Raw genomic sequence first — 18889 nt, 5'->3', positions numbered from 1 at the left:
CTAAACTCCCCAAACTGTTTCTTGGCACCCAATTAACCTGAACTCGGTATATAAATGACCTGCAAAAGAACAAAGGGCGCTGGCTTCTCTGTAGAGCTAGCCAACCCCTCCCTTCTTTTCTTTTCTTTAATAAACCTTTTTAACCACCAGCACTTGTCGCTTCCTTCTTGGCATACGTTACATTGACCTCAAGTGATCCTCCCACCTTGGACTCCCAAAGTACTAGAATTACAGGTGTGAGACACCACACCCAATGATTTCCCTCAAATTTTAAAAATAAAGGTTAGCTTCCCTTAAAATAAATGAAAGCAGAATCTTGCTAAAAGTTGGAGAGAGAAAAAAAAGCTACATTATGATGTATTTTTGTTATCCATAGACAGTAATTTAAGTCCATTGCATAGCTGTCAGAAATAAACTCAAACAATTATTATAATACTATAAGAAAGTGTATTGGCAGTAGTGGGAAACTGCCAGGGGAGGGTTGGGGAGGCACATCTCATCAACAAGGGTACTTGCATAATGAACATTTGTACACTTAACCCTGAATTGTCCTCTACATCTTTAAAATAAAAAGTTTTTGTTTTTTTTTTTAAAGAATAAACTGATTCATTTGGATACAGCTAAGCAATATTTGCTGGTCAGTTACAAAGTCACTAACTAGTCCTACTTACTTAATTTTTTATCAGTTGTCAGCTGTTACATTAAATAAAATTAGAACACTCTCTTTGGAAATTCATATCTTTTGTCAGAAGCATTTGGCAGAGGCTTGGACAAAGTAAATCAGCTTCTGAAAAGGATAGACACCCTCCCACTTCTCTTTCCAGGCTGAAGATATTTTTATCCCCTTTTTGCATTTGCAAATCTTCAACAAAACTCCTTCAAGGACTGGTTATGTTAAAAATAAACTACATACCGAATTCTCCCTCGTCGGCAGAAAATGAGCTACTCGTTAGATGTGTTGCTGCCAAGACACTCATTAAAGTTCCCGGAGCCTCATGCCGCCACTGTCTCCTGTTTTCTGGAATGCCTCCTATCACAATAACTTGGCCATCTGAAGAGGAAGCCATTATCGAAAATTAAAATGCTTCTTCATTTGAGTTTTTATAAGATAACAATGTTACAACCCTGAAGATAACCTAGTCTCAATTCTCAATTTTTTTTTTTTTTAGCTGTGGTCTCCTGTCACCCAGGCTGGAATGCAGTGGCACGATCATGGCTCACTGCAGCCTTGACCTCCTGGGCTCAGGCAATCCTTCTGCTTCAGCCTCCTGAGTAGCTGGGACAACAGGCACACACCACCATGCTTGGCTAATTTTTTCATTTTTGCAGGGATGAGGTCTCGCTATGTTGCCCAGGCTGATCTCAAATTCCTGGGCTCAAGCAATCCTCCTGCTTCAGCCTCCAAAAGTGCTGCGATTACAGGCAGGAGACACTGTACCTGGCCTCACTTCTCATTCTATTCATAAGGAAACTAAGGTATAGAAAACTTCAGTGACTTATTGTCACATAGTTGATAGGTAGAAGAGACATTTATTGCTTTGTAAACTGACTTTTTGAATGTGATAAAATTTCTGTTCTATTTGCCGATCTTAAGTTGTATTTCCTCAATTGTCTTATTGAATTATAAGTCAATTCACAAATATTCATAATGACTAATTTCAGACTTACATATTTCAACTTACAGCACAGGTATACATTTTAGCTCTCTCTCAGCCTCATGTTATCAAGAGGAACATAGGAAATAAGTAATAAAATATTTACCACCTGCAATGATAAATGCCCAGAGGTCGGAGGCTGCTATGAACCTCTTCTAAGGAGAGGCTGTGTCAAAACTTCAAATGTAAAAGAAGAAATTCAGGCTGAAAACATCATCAAAGCCTAAACACTCCTAACATTTAAATAGCACATTGGCTTACAAAGAAATATGTGTGTAGCCGGACTCAGTGGCTCAGCCTGTAATCCCGTGCCTTGGGAGGCTGAGGTGAGTGGATTGCCTGAGCCTTCGGGTTTGAGACCTGCCTGGGCAACTTGGCGAGATCTCATCTCTACAGTAAGAAAAAAGAAAGAAAGAAAGAAATGTGTGTGTATCTCTGCACTACCAACTCTCTAAATCTTGTAGGGATAGTTATTCTTTCTATTCGAATTTTATTGGGGGAAATAAACAACCTTCCAAGAAATTGCAAGGAAGTTGTTGAGCCAGCATTGGTAGGTAAATCAAGTCAACGCCCTTTCTTGTGCATTCTCCCTGATTTGGAGGAAGAGGGTAGCCTGGGTTTTTCCTCCTTTACGTTTGCATGGTTAGGGTGGTCATTTGTCAAGGATAATCAGCAGGCAAGTCTTTCTGGAGCTAGGGTAATAATCAAAGCTATGTCTTTGAAAGGTGTTTGATACAAAATCGACAAGGGTTGCATTAAGAAGTAAGCAGGACAGCTACATCAGGATGAGAGCACAGCGGTAAGGGGCCTTGGTCTTCCCTTGCCAATGCTAGCTGAGTGCAAACTCACCATCAGACACCGTGGAGCAGGTGGAGGTGACGTTGGCCACTGCCATCATCTGCAGCAGAGTCCGAGGTGTTCCTTCATCCCACTGCCTCCTGTTTCCTACAGCAGCGGCATCCTGAATGGAAAACCCTGCACGTGAGAAAATAACTCATTAATTCATAAGCAGTGACCAACGTTTAACTAATTGTACCAAACGGTCTTAGGAACTCAGAGGCCGTCTATCCGCCAGTATGTTTAGAACCAGAGAAATGACCAACCTCATTCTAATATAGATCATAACTTACTAGATTGAAATGATAAACAGGTGTAAAAACTGTTTCACATTTTCTTTTTTTTTTTTTGAGACACGGTCTCATTCTGTCACCCAGGCTAGGGTGTAGTGGTGTGATTCTGGCTCACTGCAGCCTCGACCTCTTAGATTCAACTGATCCTCCTGTCTCAGCCTCTGAGTAGCTGGGACTGCAGGCACATGCCACCACACCAGGCTAATTTTTAAAACATTTTTTTGTAGAGACGAGGTTTTGCTATGTTGCCCAGGTTGGTCTCAAATTCCTGGGCTCAAGAAATTCTCCTGCCTCGGCCTCCCAAAGTGCTGAGATTACACGTGATCCACCGCATCCTACCTGTGTTTTACTCTTATTACTATCATTTGATTGACTAGCCAATATAGCTAAACGCTCAGAAAATGTCAGTGACACAAATGGACGCATTTCTTGTGGTATCTATGAGAACTCTCACTCCAGTCTGTTTCCATAGAAATGTAGTCTGTTTCATTTTCTTAATTTAAAAAAAAACTTGTATTATATTTTTCTTTTACTACTATGTTTTCACTGTAGGAAATTTGAAAATCAGGTAAGTAGAAGAAAATTAAAATCACCCAACATCTCACTGTCCAAAGACTATTAAAATTTTATTCTTTTCCCCCGTAGGTAGTTTTTGCTTTGTTTTGAAACAAAAATTGGCCCACATACTGTATTCCCTAATATAACCTGTTTTTTCAATCAGCTACACATCATAACCAGGTTATTAAGAATCCTATACTATTATTTTAAAGCAAACATAGTATTCTGTTTCATAAACGTATAATAATGTAACTAATTCTTTTTTGTGAATGTTTAGGTTGCCAGCGATTTTTCACAGTTATAAATAATTCTGGGCCGGGCTCGGTGGCTCAACCTGTAATCCCAGCACTTTGGGAGGCTGAGGCGAATGGATTGCCTGAGCCCGCGGGGTTTGAGACCAGCCCGGGGAACTTGGCGAGACCTTGTCTCTACACTCATTAAAACACTAGTTGGACGTGGTAGCGCACGCCTGTAGTTCCAGCTACTTGGAACACTGAGGTGGAAGGCTCGCTGGACTCCAGCCTGGACCACGGAGTGAGACTCCAACTCAAAGCAAGCAAACAAACAAACAAAAAAATAATTCTACTGCATAATGACCCCATTTACACCTCATTCGCTTTCCCTGAGGCTACTGAAAGCTCCCACTGGGCCAAATCCCACTCACCTCACCTGGCCTTTCTCTTTCACTTGAAGTTGCCAGCTCCTATGCCTCCTTCCTGAACCTTCTTCCCTTGGCTTCATTCCTGATTCTCTGAATACTTTTTAAATAGTGCTAGGGTTCTGTCCCAAGCTCCATTTCCTTCTTATTCTTGTCCCTAGGTATTTTGGCCACCGGCAAAGTTTAGATACCATGGATATGCCAAGTTCTGCCATCTTTATCCCCGGTACACCCCAGACCTTCAGTCGTATATAGCTCACACCTTCTAGACACCTCCAGCAGACATTCCTAAAGATCTAAACCTCAGTAAGTTCTGGATTCGGATCACCACATTGTCCCTCCACATGCACCCCCTCCAACCATGTGACGTATGCTGGTTGGTGACAGCTTCATGCATCAGAATTAGAAAACTGGGAGTATCCATGAGCCCTTCCTCTTCCCCAAGCCCCACAGTCAGCATCTATTCTCCCTGCACGGCTCTGACTCAGGCACCTGCTGTTTCCACCTGGACCATTCTCCCCCTTCAGTCTTGCTCCTCCAAGCCATCATGCTCTTTTTCAGTCACAGATATAACGGCACGCCAAGCCTTTGAGGCGTGGGGACCTCCCTGCCTGTCAGTCAGTTCTCACTCCAACGATAATGAGCATCTCAGTCTCAGAAAAAACACGCTTAGACGTTAGCATGCTCAATGGCCATAGGATACCCTGCTCAGCCTTGGGACCCTGCAGAGAATCTCCACCAGCAACAAGACCCCGAGCGGATGTGACCCCTCGACCTTGGACTTCTCGACCTCCATAACTGGGCATGCTGACCTGCATAGTGAAAGCATCGTTCCCTTGTCCCACCTAATGCGTAGAGACGTCCTGGAAGGAATGAGTTCAGAATGAAAGGAGAGCAATCGTCTTGCAGCTTGGACTAGACTGCCTCCTCCCAGAAAAGTCAATGAATACTGGGGAACAAGCTGTAATTGGTGAGTCGGCACTACACATTTTTTTGCATCTCAGTGCCAACTTCCTATCTCTCCATGAAGTTAAACCAATTTCTAGCCCTTCCTGGCCTCTGGGAACAGGTTTTTGCATAGAACCAAGACTTCAAGGAACTTGGGTATCACAATCTTTTTAAGCGGAAATGTAAACGAAAGTTAACTTGTTAAAAGAAAGAGAGAGAGAGAGAAAAAGGAAGGAAGAAGCATGTTTTGTGTCTCCTTCCCTTTGCTAGTGACACACATCTGTGACACTGAGAGCAGGACCCAGGTTTCATTCATTGGAGTTCCATGCCACTAAGCACAGTCTGTGGGAGAAGGAGACTCTGCTGGAAGATGGCAACAAAGTCATATGCTTGGTCTAAGTTTCTTGACTGCACTTCTTCCTGCATGCAGTGTGGGTCTTGGTGGCCCGCTATTTTCACATATTCTGGATTTCACTACAATAGAATGACATTAACAGACCATGCAATCCAATTCTTGTTTTGTTTGGGTTGGCTGCTTACTTAAATTAGCATTTGCTGGTTTTAATCTGATGACTAAATCACTCTGATGCTCCTCCATTAGTTACTTTTTGCTTGTTTGCCATTAATATATCTTTCTGGGTTATCAGAAATACACTGTTGATATGAACAAATGTAAAAACTCTTTTGATTCTTTAATCTACTTTTTTTTAAAAAAAGATGCCTGCTGGATTGAATGAAGGGGTTTCCAGATGGAAACAGGCAAAGGGTATTCTAGGGCAGATGATATTCTTTTTTTATGAGTTGGGGGCCCACTCTGTTGCCCCGGCTTGAGTGCAGTGACACCATCACAGCTCACCACACCCTAGACCTCCTGGCCTCAGGAGATCCTCCTGCCTCAGTCTCCTGAGCAGCTGGGACTACAGGCATGCGCCACCATGCCCAACTAATTTTTTTTTGTAGAGACAAGGTTTTGTAGAACTTAGTCTGGTCTTGAACTCCTGGGCTCAAGCAGTCCTCTTGCCTTGGCCTCCCTAAATGCTAGGATTACAGGTGTGAACCACTGGGCTCAGTCGGCAAATGGTATTCTAGGAAGAAGAAACTGAGCCAAGCCAGGAGTGTCCATGCTCACACAGCTCTAAGAGAAGGTGGTGCTCCAGCCAGCTGTGTGGATTCCATCATCAGTGGAAAGACAGAGGGGTGCTGGGGTGGGAAAGGGAGGTTACCACAGGATCAGGTCATATAACATTAAATGTAATACCATAGACCTTATCCTGAAGGTATTGTTTTTAAAAATCTGAGCACAGTAATAATATAACAAGATTGCTTTAGCAACCATTTAGAGAATGATGGGGGAAAACCAGAGAAAAGGAGCTCACATAAGAGAGTAAGACAATACAGTGAGGAGAAGGCCAAGGGGAAGCTAAGGGAATAGCATTTATGAATCATCTGATACATGCCAGATACTTCAGATGTCAAATCTTGCTTCGGTTCTCATAGTAACCCTATGGGGGTTATTATTACTACTACTATCATCCCCTGTTCCCAAGAGGAAACTGACATTCAGAGTGCTAGAGTAACTTGTGAAAGAAAGACCAGAAAGTGGCAGTGCCAGCTGGGATTCACACTCCTGTCTGTCCCCAAAGCCCATGCATTTCCTACCACACCACACTGAGAGGTGACAGGACCCTCAACTAGTGACAGAGGACATGAGGAGGAAGACTCCAAAGACAACTGCACGTGATTGACCAAAATAAAGGGTTATTGGGAAGAAAGAGAGCAGGAGCTTGACTTTGGCTTTACACATGTTGAGTTTGAGATGCTGGTGGCACTTGTCTCTGGAGCTTTCCAGGGGATAATGAGAGCAGCTGGTGGGGGTTGAGTTCCAGGGAGAAGCTGAAGCTGCAAAAGGGAGCGCGTGTGGAGCGCAGGGAATGCAGACACCACACAGCCCAGCTCAGGGAGAGCAGAGAAGGGTCAGGGGACAATGGAGCCACCGCTAATGTGTGGGGACAGAGCCCCAGAAGCATTGCTAATAAAACAGTTCCTTCTCACCTACAGCTTTGAAGGGACACATACCTGCCTCTGGGCAGCAGAGTTTTTCAAATGCTTTGTCTGTATAATCTTCATGCTCCTTTGTACACTTATGTTCCTTAAACTTCACGCCATCCTCAAAGGTCAAAGTTTCATTTAGTATATCCCTTGCCTAAAGCAATTCCACAGTGTTCCGTGAGAAATATTTCGAAAAAAGAAGTTAAAAAATGTTTGTGTTCCGAGCAACACTAATTAGCAAGATATATGGTAAACATTCAATATATGTTTACTAGATTAAAAAATCTATAGAATTTTCAAACTGCAACTGTGTTGGAATAAGATAGAACCAGGGATGTTTTCATTTCTTCTTCTTGTTGACAGTGACAAGCACTGGCCATAAGACAACTTCATTTTATGCAGATTTTCTGCCTTTAATATTATTCTATTTTGGTTCCATTTGACACAACTCTCAGCCGTGTCCAGCTTTAAGTATACAACATTCTTAACCAGGTCCCTAAAATTGATATTCCCTGATCAATACCAAAACGATTACTTCTGTTTCAAGCATATCAAAGTGGAGAATAAGAAAGACTGGACACCCTGGCAGTTAAAACTTTTTGAACTCTCTTCTTTCATTCCAGCAGGGCACCAGAAAGCTCTGTGTTGTCCCCTTCCTCAGGTGACAACCCAGAAATGAATCCCCAGTGTACTCTGTTCCAATCTCACAGCTCTGGGGCACTCTGAGATCTTAAGGTTAAATAGAGATGAGTGCTAACTATCACCACTCTAGTGAAGTCTTTATGCAGTAAAATGCTTGTTTACACTAATAAGGAACACAAACAGATTGAGTATCATACTTGATTGATGAACAAATTAAGTTTTCATACTTAACGTTTAGTAACTTAAAAGGTGAATTCAGAGAAGGTAAAATGGAAAAAACAAACTGGTAATTTTGACATTTATTAGCAGGATAGGCCAGATGTGGTGGCTTATGCCTATAATCCCAGCACTTTAGGAGGCCAAGGCGACAGGTCTGCCTGAACCCAGGAGTTGGAGACCAGCCTGGGTAACATGGTGAGATGTCATCACTACCATAAATCAAAAAATTTAGCTGGCTATGGTGGGGCATGCCTGTAGTTCCACCTACTTGAAGGGTTGAGGCGGAAGGATCGAGGCTGTGGTAGCCATGATTGTGCCACTGCACTCCAGCCTGGACAACAGAGTGAGACTCTGACTCAAGGAAAAAAAAAAAAAAAAGCAGGATTTAAAAAAAGATGTTAAAGTCAAGTAATAAAATGAGATTTAGATTTACAGTACTGGTATACTTATTGCTGTGGCAAGGAGAGCCCAAATGCATAAATGAGATTTACTCAAAGACCCACACAAAGTTATCAATAACTATTGAAGACCTGAAGTAAATATGCCTGGTTTCAGGGTACCTGCTCATTTTTTTTAGGTCAGTATATTAGTTGTAGACTATGTACCAGGTCTTCTTCTTTTTATTTTTTGTAGATATGGGGTCTTGCTCTGCCACTAGGCCAGAATGCACTGACACAATCATAGCTCACTGCAGTCTTGAACTCTCGGGTTCAAGCAATCCTCTCATCTCAAGCTCCCAAATAGTTAGGCTACAGGTATGCCCCACCACACCTGGATAATTTTTGTTTTAAATAGGTATTTTTTGTGTAGAGAGAGAGTCTCACTATGGTTGTTCAGGCTGGTCTTGAACTCATGGCCTTAAGAGATCCTCCTGCCTTGGTCTCCCAAAGTGCTGGGATTATAGGCATGAGCCGCTGTGCCTGGTCCATGTCTTCTATTTTAGTTTGACTATGATAAAAAGTTAATATTATGAGGAAAGTAGCTCCTTTACAAAAGAAAAATAATTTAAAATACAATAATCCATCTTAAAAAAAAAACAACCCTTTTTTAAAGGAGATTAAAAAGTATCTGGAACATTCATTTGAATACCAGAGCCCTTCTAGGACTATTTAAGAAAATTCTCCCCACAGTCTATAGAACAATGTCATGAAACAAGCTATGAAGATATACTCATTTTTTCATACCTGCTAATGAAAATGTAGACCTAATGACATACCTCTTCCTCTTGGAGCATGTTTTCATCAGAAATATATTTGTCTAAATTAATTTCAAACTTTACTCCTCTCTAGAGAAGGCAAGAAAAAAAAAATCTTAGTTTAGCAATTCAGTAAGCCTTAAAATTACAACTCTCCAGGTCAATTTTGTATGACATTACAGATACTTAAATTCACTTGTCTAACATCACAAAATAGGGCAATTCCATAAAATACTAGCGGGGAAAATCATGTAAGCAACACAGAATGCAAGGTATGAACTCCTCCACTAGTTTTCATTTGTTTTGTTTTATTTATTTATTTATTTGAGTCAGAGTCTCACTGTCACCCAGGCTGGAGTTCAGTGGCACATTCATGGCCATCGCAGCCTCGACCTGCTGGGCTTAGGTGATTCTTCCACCTCAGCCTTCCAAGCAGCTGGGACTACAGACGTGTGCCACCTTGCTCGGCTAATTTTTTGGTAGAAACGAGGTCTCCTATGTTGCCCAGGTTGGTCTCCAAACCCCTAGCCTCAAGCAATCCTTTTGCTTCTGCCTTCCAAAGTGCTGGGATTACAGGTATGAGCCACCACTCAGGCTTGTTTTGTTTTTTAAAAGACAAGGTCTTGCTCTGTCATCCAGACTGGAAAGCACTGACATGATCATAGCTCAATGCAGCCTCAAACTCCTGGGTTCAAGTGATCCTCCTACCTCAGTCTCCTAAGTAACTAGGACTACAGGTGAGGTTACCATGTCTGGCCAATTAAAAAACAGTTTTTTTTGGTAGAAACTGGAGTCTCATTATGTTGCCCAGGCTGGTCTTGAGCTCCTGGCCTCAAGTAATCTTCCCACCTTGGCCACCCAAAGTACTGGGATTATAGCCATGAGCCACCACGCCCAGCCTTCTAGCCACCTTTTCAATATGGAACCCAAAGACAAAAGTGTTTATTACCTTAGCTTTATATTTCTGTCCTGGAATTTTATTCTCCTTTATGTTCTGAAGACTAATTTGCTCCAAGTCTCTTTCAATGTCCTGAAAGTTTAGAGAAGAATATAATTATATAATTTAATGTTGATCAATTATTTTTTCATAACCTCTGAATTCACAACAGTGTATGTTTACATTATTTGATTTCTGGATTAAATATGATGATTGTCAGGATAGAAACATGCCTTTGTAAAGGAAAGTTAATAATTTACTAAAAACTTGGACAGAGTCCCCATTAACCAACAATATTAATACATTTAACATGGCACTTCGATGAATATAATTCTGTAATATGACAATGCTCCAGTCCAGTCCAATCCAAGAATGTAATTTTGCCTTGCAGGATCTTTCCTTCAACAGACTTATAATCTCAATCAGGAGAATAAGAAAAGTGTACACTCACAAATGTATAAAGGCAGGGCTCTAAAAATTGACTGGCATTTTCCAGAAGGAAGAGAAGAAAACAGTAAAAGTGGATGACAAAATTTCTTTTTCTTTCTTTTCCTCTCTCTCTCTCTTGCTCTCTTCCCCTTTCTTTCTTTGCTTTTTTTTTTTTTTGACAGTGTCTCATTCTGTTATTCAGGCTGCAATGCAGTGGCATGATCATAGCTCACTGTAGCCTCAAACTCCTGGGCTCAAGCAATTGTCCTGCTTCAGCCTCCCAAGTAACTAGGACTACAGGCGTGTGCCACCCCTGGTTAATTTATTTTTTTACTACTAGTAGAGAGAGGGTCTATGTTGCCCAGACTGGTTTTAAACTCCAGGCTGTCTCCCAAAGTGCTGGGATTACAGGCATGAGCCACCACGCCCAACATGGATGACAAGAAATTTCAAAGGAACAATTGAGAGGTGAACTCCACATGCTGAGGTTTCTTTTTTTCTTTTTTTGAGTTGGAGTCTCATTCTGTTGCCCAGACTGGAGTGCCGTGGCCGCTCCCGGCCACCACAACCTCAACCTGCTGGCCTCTGGCGATCCTTCCGCCTCAGCCTCCAAGTAGCCAGAATTACAGGCATGCGCTACCACGCCCGGCTGATTTTTTGATTTACTGTAGAGATGAGGTCTCGCTGCCAGGCGGGTCTCGAACCCACGGGCTCAGGCAATCCACTCACCTCAGCCTCCCAAAGGCGCGGGATTACAGGCTGAGCCACCGAGCCCGGGCTGAGGTTTCTTAGGGTCCCATCCTGGGCCCTCCGCTCCACTCTTCCCCAGCACAAGGGGGCCTCACTCACTCCTGTGGATTTAAATGCCACCTTTATGCAATGATTCCTGTGTGTGTACCTTCAGGCTTCCCCGTTCCTCTCCTCTGAGCCCCAGACTCATACCCAACGGCCCACTCAGCATTGTCTTCACTTTAACATTCATTCCTCATATTCACACTGACGCTCCCTGTGGGCCAGACCCCTACCCAGTGGGTCAGCACAGTGGACATGACTAAACAGGCCCCTGCTAACCTGAAGCTTACATTACATGTTACTGGAGCAAGAGAGTCACAACAGAGTTAATAGGTGGATGGCATGATTTCAGAAAGTGTTCGATACTATAAAGGAAATGAAGTAGGGCAACGGGATGGAAAATGAGTAGGAGGTGAGAGTAATACAGGCAAAGCTTACCTGACATCTGCTTCATGCCCTGGAATGATACTGGACCTTGGCATGTGAAGGTCTAAGGAAAGCATCTTCCATAGAGAGGGAACAGCATGGCAAAGGCCAGACAGCAGGCATGCAATCTCACAGAACTTCTCTAATGTAACATCCACAATGGAACTTTTTTATTTTTTTTGACTCAGGGTCTCATTCTGTTGCTCAGGCTGGAGTGCAATCACAGTTTACTGCAGCCTCAAATTCCTGGGCTCAGGCGAGCCTTCCTCCTCAGCCCCCTGAGTAGCTGGGACTCCAGGCATGCACCACCACACCTGGCTAATTTTTTTATGTTTTTACTTTTGTAGAAACAAGTTCTTGCTATGTTGTCCAGGATGGTCTTGAACTTCTGGGCTCAAGCAATCCTCCTGCCTCAGCCTCCCAAAGTGCTGGGATTACAGGTGAGAACCACCACACTGACCAAAATGAAACTCTCAATGTCCCTACTTGCCACTCCCCAGCAGGGGGTACTGTAGACTACTGCTTTCCGTCAAGACAGGGTATAGGGATCAGATTTACTTCCCCACCAGAAACAACCAAAGAGCAAGATCAAATACAGAAGCAGTGGTTTACATGCATTAGACATCCAGCAATGAAAGACAGGGATCTCTGAGAAATAGATGACAAATGAGACGAGCACTTTGCCCCAGCCTGTCTTGAGAGCCTTTGCAGGCTGTGGTGCTGAATAGGAAGCCCAAGCTGAGTCTGGCAGATTCCCTGAGTTGATAAGAAAGTGGAGAACCTGTAGATATCAAGGTGCTAGAAGAGAGAGCCACACAAAGAAAGAACTGGCACTGTCATGCAATGCTGGGGGAGTGTAACACAGCACAACCACTTTAAAAAACCCTTTGGCGCCGGGCTCGGTGGCTCAGCCTGTAATCCCGCGCCTTTGGGAGGCTGAGGTGAGTGGATTGCCTGAGCCCGTGGGTTCGTGACCCGCCTGGGCAGGCGAGACCTCATCTCTACAATAAATCAAAAAATCAGCCGGGCGTGGTAGCTCAAGCCTGTAATTCCGGCTACTCGGAAGGCTGAGGCGGAAGGATCGCCGGAGCCCAGCAGGTCGAGGCTGCGGTGGCCGGGAGCGGCCACTGCACTCCAGTCTGGGCGACAGAGTGAGACTCCAACTCAAGAAAAACAAAAACAAAAACAAACAAACAAACAAAAACCCTTTGGCGGTTCTTAAAAAGTTAAATATACACTATACACCAACTTTAGGATCCAGTCATTCCAGGCCATTCCATTTGCCTAAAAAGAAAGAAAAGCCTATGACTATGCAAAGATTTGTACAGGAATGTTCACAGCAGCTTTATCTGCAATAGTCAAAAGCTGGAAACAACCCAAATATCCATCTTTTTGTGAATGGATAAACAGATTTAGACATATTCATACAATGGGATAGCCTCAAGAATAAAAAAGAATGATGAGCCATGAATATGTGTGACATGGATGAATCTCTGCATTATTATGCTGAAGGAAAAGTAGCTAGACAAAAGAGAGCACATACACTGACTCCATTTATGTAATGCAAATGAATCTAGAACAAGCCAATGAACCTACAGCGACAGAAAGCAGATCTGTGGTTGCTTGGGTGGGAGGAGAGGCAGAGAGGAAGATGAGAAGAAATTTACAAAAGGGCACCAGCAGACGTTGGGGGCGGGTAAGGGATAGGCTCACTGTGTTGACTGTGGTGATGGTTTTATAAGTACACATATAAAATCTATTAAAGTATACACTTTAAATATGTGTAGTTTATCATAGTCAATGAGGCCTCCATAGACTGTTTTTAAAAAGGGGCGGGGGGGAGGGGGCCAGGCGCCGTGGCTCATGTTTATAATTCCAGCACTTTGGGAGGTGGGAAAATTGCTTGAGCTCAGGCATCCAAGACCAGCATAGGTAAAATAGTGAGATCTCATCTCTACCAAAAAATAAAAATAAAAAAATTAGCCAGGCATAGTAGTAGGCACCTGTGATCTCAGCTACTCAAGAGGCCAAGGTGGAAGGCTCGCCTGAGCCCAGGAAGTCAAGGCTGTGGTGAGCTATGAACGTGCCACTGCACTCCAGCCTGGGCAACAGAGTGAGACCCTGACTCAATCAATCAATCTGGAAGAGAGAGTCAAGTCTTGTTCTGTGGCAGCACACTGCTGTGAGTGATGGGTGAGAGACTGGACACAGCCTTGAGTTCCCACCTCAGCAAAGCTCCTAGGCCTTAAGGCCGCATGGTCATCAGTCTTCACGTTGCCACCGGGGTTTTCACATGAAAGGATGGCAGAGAGCCCTACAGCAGCCTGAGGCTGAATTTCCCACCTATAGGGGAGGCTGGGGGTTGGAGTCTGAGATCATTGCATTTTGAGAAAAATAAAGTAATTTGACACTTGTGCAGTCGAGATAACCAGACTACCCAAACAAGCTAGACAGCCAGCTTACAAAATATAAATTGGCTTTATAAGTCATATTCTTGTACTCAGATCGCATAATGTTGCAAGACAGGAAAGCAGGGCAAACAACTAATGATACTTCAAACTGACACGCGCTATGTCTGAAGTATATAGAAATGCTGTGGAGATACAGATGAGGCAGCCATTAATTTTGAGAGAGAGAGAGAAAATAAAAAAGCTGTGCTAGAAACTTCACCAGGAGGTCTGATCTGATGGGTTTTGAAAGAAAAGAAAAGAAGGAAAGAATATTCCCATCGAGGAATGAGCATTTTTCAATGATCTGGAGGAGGAAAGGAAGGTGCCACTTTTAACAACTAGGATTTTAAAAAATAATTTGAGAGGGCTAGGCCTTTGAGTGTTTGGGGAAACTGAGTATTGAGGCAGGAACATTCCATTGGGAACAACTCACAAATGTCTAGCATCCCATGCTGAGGAAAAAAAGAAATTGTCATAGATTGTCAAGCAGAGTAATGTGTTCAAATCAATATTTTGGAAAGATAATTCTACAAGTAGAATCAGAGACTTTAAAAAAGCTATTTTGGCTGGGCACAGTGGCTCAGTCCTGTAATCACAGCACTTTGGGAGGCCAAGGCAGGAGGATCACTCGAGGCCTGGGTAACATAGCAAGACTCCGTCTATACAAAAAAACTTTAAAATTAGTCAGGTGTGGTGGCATGTTCCTGTAGTCCCAGCTACTCTGGAGGCTAAGGCTGGGGGATTGTTTGAACTCAGGTGTTTGAGGCTTTAGTGAGCTATTATGGCACCACTGTACTCCAGCCTGGGTGACATAGAGTAAGACCTTGTTTCTAAAAAAACAGCAGGAAAAAAAAAAACACACCTCAAATAAGACAAAACCTAAATTCACAAAATAGAAAAATTAGGGGATAATTACTTCCTTCACAAAAGTTTGCAAAGGAATCTGCTGCTTTATTTCTTGGGAGGGTAGGTATCAATAAACATCAGATGCTTCTTTTTTTTCTTTTCTTTTTTAGAGATGGGTTTTTGCCATATTGTGCTGGCTGGTCTCGAACTTCTGGGTTCAAGTAATCCTCTCACCTCAGCTTCAGCCTTCCAAATAGGTGGGACTACAGGCACGGTGTTCACACAAATCTAGATATCACTACATACCACTGTTGGCATTATGGTATGTTTCTTTCAAAGTTACTCCTTTTGCATAAAACAAAATTTTACTCACCTAATTTCTGATATAAACTTTTTTAGAGAAGTCATCATCATTTATTTGCATTATTTATTTCCAATGCTTTATTTTTAGACACGTTTTCTTAAAAATTTTTTTTAACAGATTCCTTTGTGTTACTATAAACAGGTTAAAACATGAGAGGAAAAAAGTCTAAATTTGTGCTGTCTTTTCATAGATTTTGGCTATGATCCTACTGGCACCTTTGAATGACAAGTTTACAATATCTTGAGGATTTCTCATTTTTAGTTGACTCTGGACTAGACTCTAATAATAAATATAATTTAAAATATGAGGAATTCCTGTAATTATAAAGATGAGTGCATCAATAATAATTCTCTATACAGACCAAATCATTGAGAATCTTCTTATTAAGCAAAAATAAAAAGCACACTAGGGTTTCTTCTTTACAAAATCAATACAACCCCCTGGAAAGTAAAACATGCAATTCCAAGAGCATTGCTTTTGAAGTCATTTCACAGATTGAATCATTCTCAGATTTAGTTGAAATTAACAGATTCATATGCATTAGAATTGTATAATCTTTTCTCAGAAGGGAAAACATTATCTTAAGATTCACTTGATATTCTGTCTGGGTTCCCACTTCCACCAAAAATGTAACATTGAAATGGAAGAGAAGTTGGCTGTCAGATTTCCTGAGCAATGTGTCTAAGACACTGACTCAGACCATCCAAAGCATAGACCGTTCCACGCTAAAGAGCAGTAGTTTTTACATGGCTGCACACTAAATCACCCAGTGAACTTCTACAAGCAAGATGGGAACACCCCAGACCACCTGGGACGGAGCCCAGGCAATTGAGTTTTTTTGAAGTTCTCCAGGATTCTGTTGCTCACTCAGTGAGGGTTAAGATCCACTCAATACCACATAACTCCAGTAAGAATGGCCATCATGAATAAAACAAAAAGCAACAGATGCTGGCGAGGATGTGGAGACAAGGGAGTGCTTCTACACTGTTGGTGGGAGTACAAACTAATTCAACCTCTATGGAAAACAGTGTGGCGATTTCTAAAAGAACTAGAAATTGACGTTCCATATGACCTAACAATCCTGCTTCTGAGAATATACCTGGAGGAACTCAAATCATTCTACAAAAAATATACCTGTGCACATATGTTTATCGCAGCACTATTCACAATAGCAAAAACATGGAACCAACCGTGCTGCCCATTGAAAATGGATTTAAAAATGTGGTATATATACACAACGGAATATTACGCAGCCATAAAGAAGGACAAAATTAAGGACTTTGCAGCAACTTGGATGGATTTGGAGGCTATTATCCTTAGTGATCTATCACAGAAACAAAGTACCACATATTCTCACTCATAAGTGAACCCTGGATACCTATCGCAATACTACAGGAAAGGGATTGGCAGTAGCAGGACACCACCAGGGGTGGGGAGTGGGGCACATACATCAATAAGGGTACCTGATCTTAAAGTGAGGTCCAATGGGAGGCCCAAACTTCACCTGTACCTAAACCACTTATGTGTGCATCTTGACTTGTACCCCACAACTTTAAAATTAAATAACATTTAAAAAAACCACCCAGTTACAGCAAACTCACCGGGAAGCACATACATGTCTAACATTAGCCATCCCTACCTGCACAGGTGCTTCTTCCTCAGGTACATCTTGGTGGATGGGCAGGTTACTCTTCTTCACCAAATAGGTTTTATGACTTATTTTTGAGCTCTCCTGCAACACAAGTATACACAGTCAACAAGATAGGTTCTGCAGGAGCTCTGAAGGCTACTTGGTGATGCACAATCCATGGAGTGGCTGTATAGAGACTCCCCCTTTTTTTGAGTTGGAGTCTCACTCTGTCACCCAGGCCAAAGTGTCATAGCACCATCACAGCTCACCACAGCCTCAACTTCCAGGGCTCAGGTGATCTTCCTGCCTTAGTCTGCCAAGAAGCTGGGGCTATAGGTGCACGTGATAATGCCCAGCCCATTTTATCTTTTATTTTTGTAGAGACAAAGTCTTGACATATTGCCCAGGCTGATCTTGAACTCCTGGCCTCAAACAATCCTCCTACTTTGGTCTCCCAAAGTGCTGGGATTATAGGCACAAGCTACAACCCCCAGCCATGATAAAGCCCCCTTTATGGTCCCTTTTCCCTGTGGCAGCCTCGGTGTATCCCTAATGCTTCTTTCATAGTCTCTGTAGATGTCTGCTATCCATCTTTCCTGGGCTTCCCATCCCAGACCTGCCTTAGATATAATGCTGATGATGGCACCAGGCTGCCCACCATGAACCAAGTCTCTGTCCTAGAGAGAACCACCTCCAAGCTGTGCCTCCCAGCATAGGCAGTCCAAGGGGGACCCTTTGCACAGCCCTTTTAGAATGCCCTCCCCCTTAGTCTGCCTCTCTCAATTCCACTCTTCTCAGACCCAGCTTAGTCCTCTCTCATTTCTTCCATAAAAACCCACATCCTGCTCATCTGTGCTCCTATGAACTGCAGGACTCAACTATATATTCTGTCTTACTCTGTGATTGCATCTTATCTTTTTAACTATTTATAAGTAGAACTGCATATACCAGAAAGAGTAGGGGATTTAGTATTAGAGAGAGAGAGAGAGAGAGAGAGAGTGTGTGTGTGTGTGTGTGTGTGTGTGTGTCTCGCTCTGTCACTCAGGCTGGAATGCAGCGGCACAGTCACTGCTCACTACAGCCTTGACCTCCTGGGTTCAGACAATCCTTCCACCTGAGCCTTCCGAGTAGCTGGGACTACGGGTGCACACCACCATGCCCAGCTAACTTTGTTTTTTGATAGAGTGAGGCTGTTGCTATGCTGCCCAGACTTGAACTTGAACTCCCAGCCTCAAGTGACCTTCCTGCCTCAGCCTCCCAAAGTGCTGGAATTACAAGCATGAGCTACTGTGCCCAGCCTAGAGTCAGATATTTACATATTTAGTTTGCCTAGTAAGAGCTAAGTGATTTTGGATTACTTACTTCTCTGTTATGGGTAAATGAGAGAAAGTACATAAGCAAAATCTCCAGGTCACAGCGGCACATACCATTCAATTAGACCATACACTCATCTGACTTATATTAATTCATCTGAACGCACTGGGAGTGGAGTAGAGGAGAAACCAATTTCAGCGTATTGCCAAGTGTGTGTGAGATGGGAGACAGCCATCTCAGTGCCCACAGTCCCCTCCTAGCAGGGCATTCCAGGGCACTGAGGCTGTTCCTGGTGTTTTGATAGCTGTGTGTCTTTCCTACAGCATGGTGTCCAAGCACAGGCTAGCTATTTCCTCTGGAGCTCTTCTGAAGAAGTTGCGACCTGCTCCAACTCTAGAGGGTTTCCTGAGGAATGGAAGGACGAATTGCAGGGATTGTCAAGAATCATATCAACTGCACCATAGGCTTTTAAACCTTACATCAGAAGATAGTTGAATGCTTTTTTTCTATCCTGGGCATGAACTTCTACTCATTTTTTTTTTTTTTTTTTGAGTTGGAGTCTCTCTCTGTCACCCAGACTGGAGTGCAGTGGCCACTCCCGGCCACCGCAGCCTCGACCTGCTGGGCTCCGGCGATCCTTCTGCTGC

General features: G+C 43.0%; 1 protein-coding gene across 1 annotated transcript in view; it reads right to left on the bottom strand.

Annotated features, from left to right (window-relative positions):
- The window catches only part of NEK5 (NIMA related kinase 5), a 52430-nt gene continuing 33541 nt past the window's right edge, over positions 1-18889 (bottom strand). Inside the window, 8 exon segments of the mRNA XM_021706046.1 lie at positions 1-59; positions 914-1051; positions 2505-2630; positions 7026-7152; positions 9076-9144; positions 10004-10084; positions 13684-13751; positions 16925-17030. Coding sequence (XP_021561721.1) covers positions 1-59; positions 914-1051; positions 2505-2630; positions 7026-7152; positions 9076-9144; positions 10004-10084; positions 13684-13751; positions 16925-17030 — 774 coding nt within the window.

This window comes from Carlito syrichta, unplaced genomic scaffold (assembly GCF_000164805.1).
Source record: "Carlito syrichta isolate Samal-C Ts95f unplaced genomic scaffold, Tarsius_syrichta-2.0.1 Scaffold315088, whole genome shotgun sequence".
Classification (NCBI taxonomy): Eukaryota; Metazoa; Chordata; class Mammalia; order Primates; family Tarsiidae; genus Carlito; species Carlito syrichta.
The sequence above is the reverse complement of the archived record's forward strand: the minus strand, read 5'-3'. Positions and strand labels throughout refer to the sequence as shown.